The 12,689-nt window shown below is 31.6% G+C and overlaps 2 protein-coding genes across 6 annotated transcripts in view; one reads left to right on the top strand and one right to left on the bottom strand.

Annotated features, from left to right (window-relative positions):
* Positions 1-3,106, top strand: part of LOC110018340 (uncharacterized protein At5g02240) — a 29,063-nt gene extending 25,957 nt beyond the window's left edge. The window contains exons 5-9 of one of the 2 annotated variants that reach the window (XM_020715621.1): positions 103-208; positions 751-837; positions 1,101-1,198; positions 2,505-2,614; positions 2,731-3,097. In XM_020715621.1, coding sequence (XP_020571280.1) covers positions 103-208; positions 751-837; positions 1,101-1,198; positions 2,505-2,614; positions 2,731-2,796 — 467 coding nt within the window. In that variant the 3' untranslated portion in view covers positions 2,797-3,097. Of the gene's footprint in view, positions 1-102; positions 209-750; positions 838-1,100; positions 1,199-2,504; positions 2,615-2,730 lie in introns of both variants that reach the window. The other variant, XM_020715622.1, reaches the window with a different exon arrangement.
* Positions 3,107-8,573: 5,467 nt separating this feature from the next.
* Positions 8,574-12,689, bottom strand: part of LOC110018342 (crossover junction endonuclease MUS81) — a 61,314-nt gene continuing 57,198 nt past the window's right edge. For 3 of the 4 annotated variants that reach the window (XM_020715623.1, XM_020715624.1, XM_020715626.1), the window contains 3 exons: positions 9,941-10,178; positions 9,419-9,505; positions 8,574-9,022 (listed from right to left, as the gene is read on the bottom strand). In XM_020715623.1, the coding sequence (XP_020571282.1) occupies positions 8,921-9,022; positions 9,419-9,505; positions 9,941-10,178 (427 nt within the window). In that variant the 3' untranslated portion in view covers positions 8,574-8,920. The remainder of the gene's footprint in view (positions 9,023-9,418; positions 9,506-9,940; positions 10,179-12,689) is intronic. The other variant, XM_020715625.1, reaches the window with a different exon arrangement.

Raw genomic sequence — 12,689 nt, 5'->3', positions numbered from 1 at the left:
TATATATATATATATATATATGTATATATATCATTAATGTGTTAAAGCTATAGAAATTAATAATTTTTAACTGAATATATGAAAATAATTTGATTTTTGAAGATTGGGATGGGGTGCGGAATCTGGCATCAGCCTTGCCTCCAACATTAAAGAGAATTGTTCTGGTCTCATCTGTAGGTGTCACAAAATTCCATGAACTCCCATGGAGGTAAATTTGCTCCTGATAAAAAAATGCATGGCAAACTTTATAATTATAATCATAATTCTGTTTTAATCCCATACATTAAATAGACGTTAAATCCCATCCATATAAAGAAATAGTAAGCAAAAGATAGTGATGCTGATGATGATTTAAATATCAGTTTTTAATCATTTCTCATGATTTTTTTAGGAGCGGTTTTTGCTTACGTTGTCCGGACGGTGTTGCGTCCGGACAACGACTGCAATACACTTGATCTCATCGTTTTTATTTTTCTCTGCCTTGATCGAAGAATCGCTTTTTTTAGGGTATTTACATCCAGCGAAACTGGAAGAACATTACTAATTACAAACCATTGTTGCACGACTTTCGTTTCAAATATGAAAATTCATAATAAAACATCAATTCGTATATTTCAGTTTTATCATATTCTTAATGATTTGTTCGTGACATGCATAAATATGTGAATTTGAGAAAATTATAAATAGTAATATTTTGAGTGTTATGTGTATGATTATCCTCTCTTTTCTTTTCCTCCTATTTTCTTACAGTATCATGAATTTATTTGGCGTTCTAAAGTTCAAGAAGATGGGGGAGGATTTCATTCGAGACTCCGGCCTTCCCTTCACCATCATTAGGTTTTCATTTTGAATTTTTTTCCCCACATTTCATGGGTAAATTTACATACACATCACACAATTCTTTTTTATTTACTTATCTAACAATATCTAATGTTTCATATTTTCATTTTCTTAACTTGAATATGTGTATGAACAAGGGTATTTATATGTGGAATGTAAATACCTATATTTCATTTTATAATTTCATCATTTTGTTGAAACATATATGCATATTGGCCCTACTAAATTTGCTGAATGATAATTTCATTTGCTTCTTACAGAGCTGGAAGGCTGACTGATGGGCCTTACACTTCATATGATCTTAATACAGTGCTTCAGGCAACGGCAGGGAAACGTCGTGCTGTGGTTATTGGAAAAGGTATTAAGGGTGCGTTTGGGGCAGCTTGTGCGTTTCAGGATAAGCTGTTTACCTTGAAACGCAGCCCGCAGGCGGGCCGTAGGGTTCGACTCACGGCCTTCACTTAGTGTAAAAACTCAAACGCCATTTTGGATAAACTGGCGAAACGCACGAACCAAACTGTACGGAACGCCGCCGGCACTTATAAGCTGCCCCGAACGGAAGACTTAAATCATACATTTAATCTATAATTTGAATAAATTATAAAGTGATTCATTTAATTGATTGGCAATTTTAATAATATTAATCTATTTTTTTAATGTATATTACATGATTTTACGATTAATATAATTTTATTTTGTTCTAATAATTTTGGCTAGAAAGAATAAGGAAGTTTTGCTTACATAACACAATTCCTACATATTTACATATCTAACACCTAAACTTTTTAAAATTGGAAAAATATTATATCAAGACTCCTAACATAGAGCTACGTTCGGAGTCCGGAGCCACGTGTCAAGTGGACTTCACCATTTTTAACACTGCGCGCGCGCTTTCGTGTGATCTGACCCGGTAACACATGAGAATATTCCTTTTGTGTTATTGTGCGTTATTCAGGTGTTATTGTGGTACTTCAAAGAAACGTGCGCACTTTCGTGTGATCTGGCCCGGTAACACATGAGAATATTTCTCCTGTGTTATTGTGTTATTGTGCGTTATTCAGGTGTTATTGTGGTGATATTGATATATTATTGTGTTATTATAACACTAGGAATATTCTTGAAACACAATAACATATGAATGTCACCACAATAACACCTGAATAATGTGGAATAACACGCTCACAAAAAAGATTTCACAAGAAAGATTTACATAATTATATATCTACAACTGCTTCAACTTTTATCTATATGCCACCTAACATATTCCACTTTTTAGAAGTTAAAATAATTACATTTTTATGTGACATGAAAGATTTGGGTGGTATTAGTGTAAAAATAAAATTTCAGGTGTTATATATGTAAATACATAAAAATTGAGTGATATCCATGCAAATGCCCCTAAAATTAAATGGTGGAGCTCAAAGCAGATTAAATTGAACCAAGCTAAACAAAGAGCATCAATTTTTAATGTTCCATGCCTAATTCTTTCATAATTCTTAGGCAATATTTCTAACATTTAATGCTAAATACTTCAATTATTCAAACATTTATGACTATGGAACCGAACTAAAGCTTGCATAGTTATTATTTCTCATATGCCCTTTTAATTTTAATTTTTTTTGTTTATATTTCAACTTGATATTATTTCTCATTTCTATTTTCAGGAGATAAACTTGTTGGTGAGGCTAGCAGAATTGTAGTGGCAGAAGCATGCATACAGGCGCTGGACATAGAGTTCACTCAGGGACAAATATATGAGATTAATTCAATCGAGGTACCAATGTATTATCATAGAAATCCCAATAAATTACAATATATATACATAATTGGTAAAAAGTTAATAATGAGTATATTAATGGTTGCTAAATAATTTCAGTAATAAAAATGCAGGGAGAAGGGCCTGGAAATGACCCGGAAAAATGGAGGGAGCTATTCAAAGCAGCTGAAGAAGATTAGATGGATCAACTGCTGTTTTGCTTTAAGTTCATTACAATCATATATATATATATTCTCATTTCAGGCCAGATTTCAAATCGAGTCGAATTATATTTGCGCAACAATGGGGCAAACTTAAAATCCATTTCGTCTAGAGTGAAATTCAAAATTTAAGTGAAATAGCATCATGTCGAGCGAATTTTATGTCAAACAAAAATTGAGCGTACTTCGTGTTTTAAAATTTTTCTTGCAGATTCAAACCAGAAGAACTATTACATGTTCAAGATAGATTCATAATGGATTGCTTCTTCTCAGTTATGGATGAGTAGGATTCATCATTATCCCAACTATTTGGGGTTAGTATGGATTCATATTTAGCATTTGCTCATGTTGAGTATTGTCCAGGGTGCTAAACACAATCTTCTAAAATCATTTTGACCAACAATGGCAACATTTAATCCTCTAGTATATCTCTCTTCACACAAATCTCCTAAAACATTTCTTTATTTCAATCATTAAACAAAGATACATAATAGATCCAAAATATGTAAACCAATTATATCCAGGTATCACTTTGGTAATATACAGTGATAAATAATAACATCAAATCCACTAAAATTAAAGATTTATACTCTATATTCATAGTACTAATTTAAGGCCAATCTTTTTGAAACTTTTGTGCCATCGCTCTAAGAGTTTACTTGTGTGGATATCAAACTAATTAGGATAATATCATATTATAAAGAATAAACTATGCTAATCAGTTAATAGAAGAATACAATTTGCAAAAATCATACACCTATTTTGAATGTACTCAATAAGTATATTCATTACCAATACAAAAAGAAATAAACTCAATATTAATTATTGCCATAAATCAATGTTAATTAAAGATAAGGTGACTCTACAACTTCTAATATCAACCAATGCTCCATTGTGCATATCTTAATTAACTTTAAACATATCTTTGATAGCATTTAATCCTATAAGCAAGCATATCAAATCAGTTATCATGATATTCGGTCATTTAACATCTCAAAATCAATAAAAAATCATATGAAAATCAATTTTTTGTCTTCATACATGTAACTATGTTATCTTAACATAAAAATCACTTTCATAATTTATCTCATGACATGAAAATAAAAATATTTATAGGAACTTGAATGAATTTCTTAAGCCTAAGTTGTACCGTGCATTCCCATAACCTCACTATATGACAAATTTTTGTCTCCTCAACAATTAGCAGTCTTGAACATCAAACTCTATTTAGAAATTCTTACTCTTCAAAATTCTATTGAAAAGATTTATAAGCTAAATTACTATAATGTCACTTGAAGCTTAAGCTTCCCAAATCTCAATAAATAACTTACCTGGACCTAAAGCCTTATCTTCATGTATATTTTGCGGGTCTAACTCTACTTGTTTTTTTTTTTTTTGGATTAATCTATAAGTACTTATTAATATTATTTATTATGGCATTTCAAACTAATTTATTTCTTAAACATCTTTATCAACAATTTCTCAATGTAAGATTTTCAATTTTCCTAAATGCATCTTGAACCAAATGTTCTTGTTTCATAAGTTATGCTCACTATTACAAGATCATAAGCTATTGAGAAATTAAATATACAAATCTTTAATATATTTTTATTTCAAATTAAATAACCACCATGAATCCTTTCAAAGCTCAGCCAATTACAACATATATGACAATTTAAACTAACTCTAATAATTATCATTCATTCATCAAGTGCAAATTGTAAACAGATAACCTATCTCAGAATCAAATTGATTTTTTAATTATCTTTAATTCAACTTGAGGAGCATAAGCTATAATCACATTCATGATTCATCAATAAATTAATTTAAATCGCCTTATTAACCTCAACAATTGTGTATTTTCTCACCAATAATAGTTTATCCATCATTCTTATTCCTAACCTTTCCAGTTTATTTGGGCTTCAAAAATTCACGGATCAGTTTCACATAAGTTTCTGTGTGCTCCTAGTCAAATTTTCAAAAAGTATTAAATTTAAAATAAGACACTGCTTAAGCAAATCCCCCTCATTTTAAGAGGACTTCTTGATTTGGTTCAAGATTTCCCATATACATAAATATGTGCAAGCCTTACCCTAATAATTAATTGGCCCTCTCAATAAATAAAAATAACTTTTGATTAAGGCTAATTGTTAAGGCGTTGATTTGCTCAACATATCATAACAGCAATTGAGTTTAAATTTGAAAACATTATCATACTTTGGATGGTAGGAAAATAATGACAAACCCAATCAAGATCTCATGATTCGGTCATCCCAGGTTGTCATTGTCTCAACATAACCAAAAGAATCTTATTGGAAGCAATGGGTTATTTTTTCTAAAGGGACAATATAAACTTCAGATGGATGTTTACCTAAAAGAATATATTTAAGTCAATCTTAACTAACAAAATATTTTATATCAAATTAGTTATATTTTTTGTGTTGAGTTGTAATCTTTTTTTTTCCTAATAAAGCTAGGCATGTGGTACATAAGATGTGATTGCATTGGCATGGGGTACAAAGAGAGAGAGCACATTATTGAGATAGAGCGAAGCTGTGAATGGGGAGGGGCTATAGCTGAGCACTATTAGGTTAATTTTAAATTTAATTTTATCATTTTTTTTCAATTCACTCATGTGGCCCTCACACTCCCCCATCATAGGGGATGAGTACAAGGGAGAGGAAAACCCAACCCAAAAATAACAACAACAAACCTTTATCCCACTAAGTGGGGTCGGCTACATAAATCCTTTCTCTCCATTGCGTCCTATTAAATGTCAAATTTTCATTTAATTCTAATAATTTAAGATCATTTTTTATACAATATGCCCAAGTCTTTCTAGGGCTATCTCTGCCTATATTAACATAAGTCGAATCTAAAACATCTACTCTCCTTAACGAATCATCAGATGGTCGATGTTTAATGTGATCAAACCATCTAAGAAGACTCTCTATATTTGCCCGCCATTGGAGCTACACCAACACTATCACGGATATATTCATTTCGTATTTTGTCTCTAAGTGCAAAGCCACTCAACTTAGTTTTATGTTTCTCATTAAAAGGCAAACATTTAGCGCTATAGAGCATTGTAGGTCTCACCACCATCTTATAAAATTTTTCTTTCAGTCTAAGCAGTGCTTTTCTATCACATAATAGGTCTCGAAGCATTCATCCACTTCAAGCAACCAACTTGAATTCTACTAATAACATCCCCATCTATATCAGCATCACTTTGAACAATAGACCTGAGATATCTTAAGCATTCACACCTTTTAATAATTTGCTCACCCATAGTTACAACTCTCAACTAGAGCTATTACTACTAAAATTACATTCCATATATTCAGTTTTAGTTCTACTCAAACAAAGGCCTTTAGACTCCAGTGTAGACCTCCATAATTCAATTTTTTTCTGAGCTTTCTCTAATCTTATCTACGAGAAGGATATCATTAGCGAAAAACATAAATCAAGGTACATCCTCCTGTAAATGTCTGGTAATAGCATCCATAACTAAAGCAAAAGGATATGGGCTTAAAGTCAATCCATGATGTAATTCAACTGAAATAGGAAAATATTTGGTCATGATGTAATTCAACTGAAATAGGAAAATATTTGGTCATGATGTAATTCAACTGAAATAGGAAAATATTTGGTCATGATGTAATTCAACTGAAATAGGAAAATATTTGGTCAATCCTCCTGTTTGAACACAAGTAACAGCTCTAGTGTACATATCTTTAATGACTTGAATATAAGTCATATGAACACCATTCTTCTCTAGAACTTTCCAAAGGGTATCTCTTGGAACCTTATCGTAAGCATTTTCTAAATCAATAAAAATCATATGTAAATCCCCCCTATTCTCTCTAAACATCTCCATCAAACCTCTCAATAAATGTCTAGCTTCTATAGTAGACCTGCCTGACATAAAATCCAAATTGTATAAAGAATCTTTGTAATACACATTAGCTTATGTTCAATTACCCTCTCCCATAATTTTAAAGTATAACATATAAACCTAATTCCTCTATAATTTGCACACTTTTATGCATCTCCTTTATTCTTAAAAATAGAGACCAAAATATTGTTCCTCCACTCATGCATCTTTTTAGTATTTTAAAAAATACTAAAGAGTGTAGTAAGCCAAAAAACTCTCAAATCTCCTATATATTTTCACACTTCAATTGGATATCAACAAGTGCTATAAACTTTCCACCCTTGATTTTCTTTAAGGCCTCAATTTTTTATTTTTTACTAATGTGACGGTAAAAATGAAACAGTTTACTCTAATTAACGATATTAAGATCACTAAGGTTGATCGTATTTTCATAATCATTAAAAAGTTCAAAATAACTCACTCACCTATATTAAATATCTTTTTCTAAGAAAAGCAATTTTTTATTTTCATCTTTAATATACTTTACTTGAGTTAAATCTTTACTTTTCTTTTCTCTTTGTTTAACTAGTTTATATATTTTTTTTTTCACCCTTTTTAGTATCTAATATATTATAAAAAACACTAAAAATAGAATTTTTAGTGTCCAAGATTGTTTTCTTAAACTCCTTACTAGTCATTTTATATTTTTTTTCCAGTTTTCTAAGTTTTTATATTTAAACTAATTTTTATAAAAAAAAAACTTCTTATATTTTAGCTTTTGTTGCACATTATTATTCTACTACCGATTATTTTTATTTATAAATTTTTTTTCTTTTGATTCTCTTAGTACATATTTTGTCACTTGTTTAATCGTATTTGTTACTTTATCCCAAATAAATTGTTTCTTCATGAACATCTCAAATCTTGAAATCTTGAAGTCTACTCATTTAAATAATTTAGGTGTCCCCATCTAATCCTAAGATAATGATTCCTAGTATTATTTATTTTAGAACTCTTTATCTTAAAAGCTAGAACTAATAATCGATATTGAGTACTTAAATCCTCACTTGGAATGACCTTATAATCTACATTGTCGAAGATCTTTTCTTTTCATAAGAAAATAATCAATTTGTGCTTTATTAGATCCATTCTTATAAATAATAATAGGATCATCTCATTTCTTGAATAAAGTATTAGCAATGACAAAATCAAACGCTGAAGCAAAATCTAATATGACTCTACCTTTTTCATTAATCACTCCAAAACTGTAGCCATCATGAATATTTCTAAAATTTTCTATCACTCTACCAACATGTTCATTTAAATCTCCTCAAATATAAATTCTTTCATCAAGAGGTATCATTTGTATTAAGTCTTCTAGGTCATTTCGGAATTTATCTATAGAACCTATATCTAAACCTACTTGAGAAGCATAAGCACTTATAGTATTAAAAATTTTAGGATCCTAAAAAAAATGACATATCCCTACTTATCATAATAACTTTTAGCACATCACTTAACGGTGACATCCTAACCCATCACTATTTAATCTTCACCAAAATGGGATTAAGTTGTGTAATTTAAGGGAAATGCCCCCGTCTACCCTTGACTGGTCACCGCAACAAGGATAAATTGTAGCTCATCACTTACAAGAAAGCCACCATAGTATTAAGAAAGTAATCCCAACCATCCAAAATGAACTACATGATCGGATTTTAATAATGTAACCCTCCAATTATCATTTAAATGAAGACGATCCCATTCCATAAACTTTGGGTTTATTAAAATATGTCTCAGTGCATGAAAGAAGCATTTCTCAGCATAGCAACAAAGAGAGTTCATTATTTTTTTCTTTTTTTTTTTTTTATCAAGAGGCCCCTTCAATAAAATCAAAAATCACCTTTTGTTTAAATGAAAATAATGAAAGTTGTTCTTTTTATATAGTCTACATAAGAGTAATCAGAATGACAGCTACGCCGACTCTTAGTGGTGTGCTTACGTTATAACAATATTAGCATAGAATTCAAATTATACTTACCTGTTCTATCTTCATACTAGCATTCAGATAATGGCAAGCACCACTGCCCAATCGAAAGCATCAAGGATCTCAAAACCAGCTTAAGATGTCGTTGCACGCACCGCTGCTTATAATTTTGCTCTCATTTTTCAACAGTTATTCCTGAGCAATCAGACGCACAAAAGATAATGACAAGCACCAGTGCCAGATCAAGAACCCCAAACCAGCTTGAAGATGTTCTTGCTTGCAACGCTGCTAATAGTTTTGCTCTGATTCTTCAACATTTCTTCCTGAGCACGTATATTACCCTCCTTCAGAAGATGCACAAGTTAGCATGAGGGTTGTTAACAAAAAGAGAAAATATTGGAAATGTTCCTATAAATATACAATGAAAAGTTCTCTGGAAGACAATCCTTCGTGCTCTATGATTCTACGCTAATAAGATTACACATCAAGTTAAAAAAAAAGAGGGCATTTTACATACACCACCCAATTCCTATCTAATTACACATCCAACACCTGAATTTTAGTTTTGACATTTATACCTCCCAAATCTTTCATATCACATCAAAAATTTCACCATTGTAAGTTTAAAAAAATTGAAATACACCTTTTCATGATAGGTGTTACGCATAGGAATTAAGTGGTAATTATGCAAATCTTCCAAAAAACAAACAAGAACGAAGGTAACTAGGAAGAATACCCACAAGTAAAGAGTATGCACGAGCCAAGGATAAGACAGTCGGATATAGGTCTATAACAGCTAGAGCAATCTCCTCTGTTACTTGGGGAATCTGCAATGATTGGTATCAAAGAAACCATAAATAAATAGGAAATAATAAGCCTTCACTGATGATCATATAAAGCATGCATGCGAATGTGAGAAAAAGAAAGTTACCAACTTGAAACCAAAGCGACCACCAAAGAAACCACACCGTGAAAAAAATAACTAAAAAAAAGGATATTCACATATATACTACTTGAGCCTTTTGCATTTACATATTTAACACCAAAATTTAACTTTTTAAATTTATATCACCCAAATCATTCATATCACATGAAAAATACCACTTTTTCAAGCATAGGTAAGGTGGTATGTATGTAACAACTGAATTTTAGGTGTTAGATATGTAAATACATAAGAATTGAGTGGTATGTAAATAATTCTACCAAAAAAAACATACTGGGAATAAGCTTTCTGTTCAACATAGACAAAAAAGGATAATCACCTGCATCAGTTGGAGGGAAAATACATCAGTAACTGTAATCTTCTCAAGGTCTTGACACCTTTTAATAAATTCATTAAACATAGGACAAACTCCTTGACCTCCGCCAATCTGATTTGGAAATTGTGCACTGTAGTACTGCTTTATTGATAGTGAAAAAAATCCGTATCTCCTAACAGTGTCGGCGAAGCCATTGGTTCTCTGAACATCAAATCCTTCTAAAATTTCTGTTGTGAAACAGCTGTAAATAAGGAACTAAATGTAAAAATGAATACTTGATGCACGTAAGGAGTTGCAAAATAAGATGGCCACCACATTATAAAAAAAAGGAAAATAAAGGAAAAAAGGATCAACAGAAGAGGAAGACTAAATATTATAACCCTTGCAGAGAAGAAAAGAGAAAAATAAAGAGCCAAACAAGAAGTGTCTCTCCAATAGGGTCGCTATGGTACTTTAAGGTTTACCAAGAATTAATTAGGTTTCAAATAAGAACTTTACCTGAATAAAATTAATCAGATGTTCACTTAAGTATTGTTTCTGCCAAATGAAGCCCTAAATGTAATTTAACTCATCTCTGAGCTTCTTCAAATTGTTAATGAAGGCATGAAAATCAGAACCACAACCACAACTTGAAACAGATGCTGGGGATAAACCAAAGGTCAACATTTATATTGAAACAACTAGATTTGAATCTTATAATCATAAATCAACAATTTTCGTCTGCCGTGTATTCAAGTAAGTTATCATATTTTTAATTTTCATCAGCATTAGATCCCTTCTCCCCCAAGCATGCGAGGGGTGATAATCTGGTAGAATTTTATAGTTCCGTCACAGTGGATGGCACAAAATTATTGCCCTTTCATTTTAAAAATTCTATAAATTCCATAGGTATCCATATATAGTCAAGCATTATAGCATGCTTACATGAATTATAAGAAAAGTGAGCGATATATGCATCCGTCAATTTCCTATCATTGCACGTAACGAATAAGTTTAGGACTTATCAAACTTTATTCATAGCCATGCCATTTTACGAAACCCGGGGGAAGAAAAATGCCTATTCTATCCTCAATGGCTTAGAGAAGCAAAATAGAAAAAAAAAAAAAAAAAGATCAGTTATGCATCTAGGATGGCCAAAAAAATTGAACAAACAAGGATTAAATTTACGTTTCAACAAGAATTCTTGTTGAGCATACATGGACACATGATATAAGCTATGGAGAACTTGGTTGCAAGGCATTGCGTGACTAACAAAAGTTCAAGAAGGTTGATGCCAGGTAGTTTCCTCTATGGGTTCTTCAGAAAAAAATTTCTTTAAAAGAGAAAAGAGTAAATAAGCCCAAATAACTGAACCAAAAACTTACGAATGATTGAATATTACTTTAATCAACTAAAAGATTATAAGCGGACTATTAAAAATAATAATCAATATCAACATTAGCTTTACGAATCCTGGTTGTCATTCAGCTTAGAAATTCTCATTTTGTCACTAGGTCCTACCGAAGTTTCTGAAGTAGTAAACATTCTAAACATGTTCTATGCATCTTTTGAACAAATTCTATTCATATTACCTATTGTAACAACCAAAATTTTCAATAAGCAAAATTTTGCTTGCCATCCCACAACTAGGTTGATCAGCTAAATTTGGGGCAAACGGTCAAGAGGCAATTTGGCTAGACCCTTGCGGATTGGTTTTGAGGTTGGCTTTGGTTGATATCAATCACCATCATGGCGTTGGTCAGCCAATCGGCTAGACTCTTTGTAAGTACTTCAAGTGAAGGATATTAACCAATTATTGGTAGTATATTAACTGCATGTTTTGTATGGAATTGTAGTTGTTCTTTTGTGTGTGATGATGTAAATGCATAATATTTCATTCTCATTTGTAACTTTAATGAACTAGTACGATGATGTGTATATTTAATCGTGTGAATGGATGAATGAGAATGCTAAATGATAAATCAATTAAGTGAGAGATTGGAGAATGTTGTGTTCTTACTGCATATTGCATAATGTTTGGGTTTGGTTTAAGTTGCTCTTCAAGTTAATATCGAGTTAGTCATTCTCAATCTTTCATTTGAAACTGATGGAGCCATATCTCTTACTTGAACCCTAGCTCGTTCCTAGAGATACTTCTAGCTTTTCTTACACATCAATATTAATTTCAATTTTCATTCCTTAAACCATCCATAGGTTCTTCCCTAACCTAGCTTCGCAAAACCCAAACCATAGCCTTTATTCTAAATTGACTAGAAACCGATCTCAGGATTATTGTGTGCTAGTAAATTCCTGGCGATCAAGTGTATATTAACATTTTGGTGTTGTACGAAAATCCGGCACATATACATGTAAAAAGAAATTGACAAAGAAGCTAATAGAAGTTTTTACGTGGAAATTCATAAATTCGGACCATTCCATCAAATGGCCTATAGTGATCACTTTACTCAAATGATATTTTCTGAGTACGTAAGTGTCTTAATGATATCAGAACTAAGGGGTTGTTTGGCTGGAAGGATTTTTGGTGTATTGTAATTCATTTACAGGGATTTAAGAAAATTATGTGTTTGGTATGAACAAGTATAATATAAAGTTTCAATGAATTTAAAGTTCACTCTTTAGTTCATTTTGGGTGAATTTAGAATTTGACCAATTTAATTGAATTTTAATTACACTGTAAAGTGCTACCCGCAAAATTTCGCTCGTTGCCCCCCCCAATCGCCCTTCGACGGCAGCTGGCCGCCACCCACCCCCC

The sequence above is a fragment of the Phalaenopsis equestris genome, unplaced genomic scaffold (assembly GCF_001263595.1).
Source record: "Phalaenopsis equestris unplaced genomic scaffold, ASM126359v1 Scaffold000012, whole genome shotgun sequence".
Taxonomy (NCBI): domain Eukaryota; kingdom Viridiplantae; phylum Streptophyta; class Magnoliopsida; order Asparagales; family Orchidaceae; genus Phalaenopsis; species Phalaenopsis equestris.
This window is presented reverse-complemented; position numbering and strand designations above follow the sequence as displayed.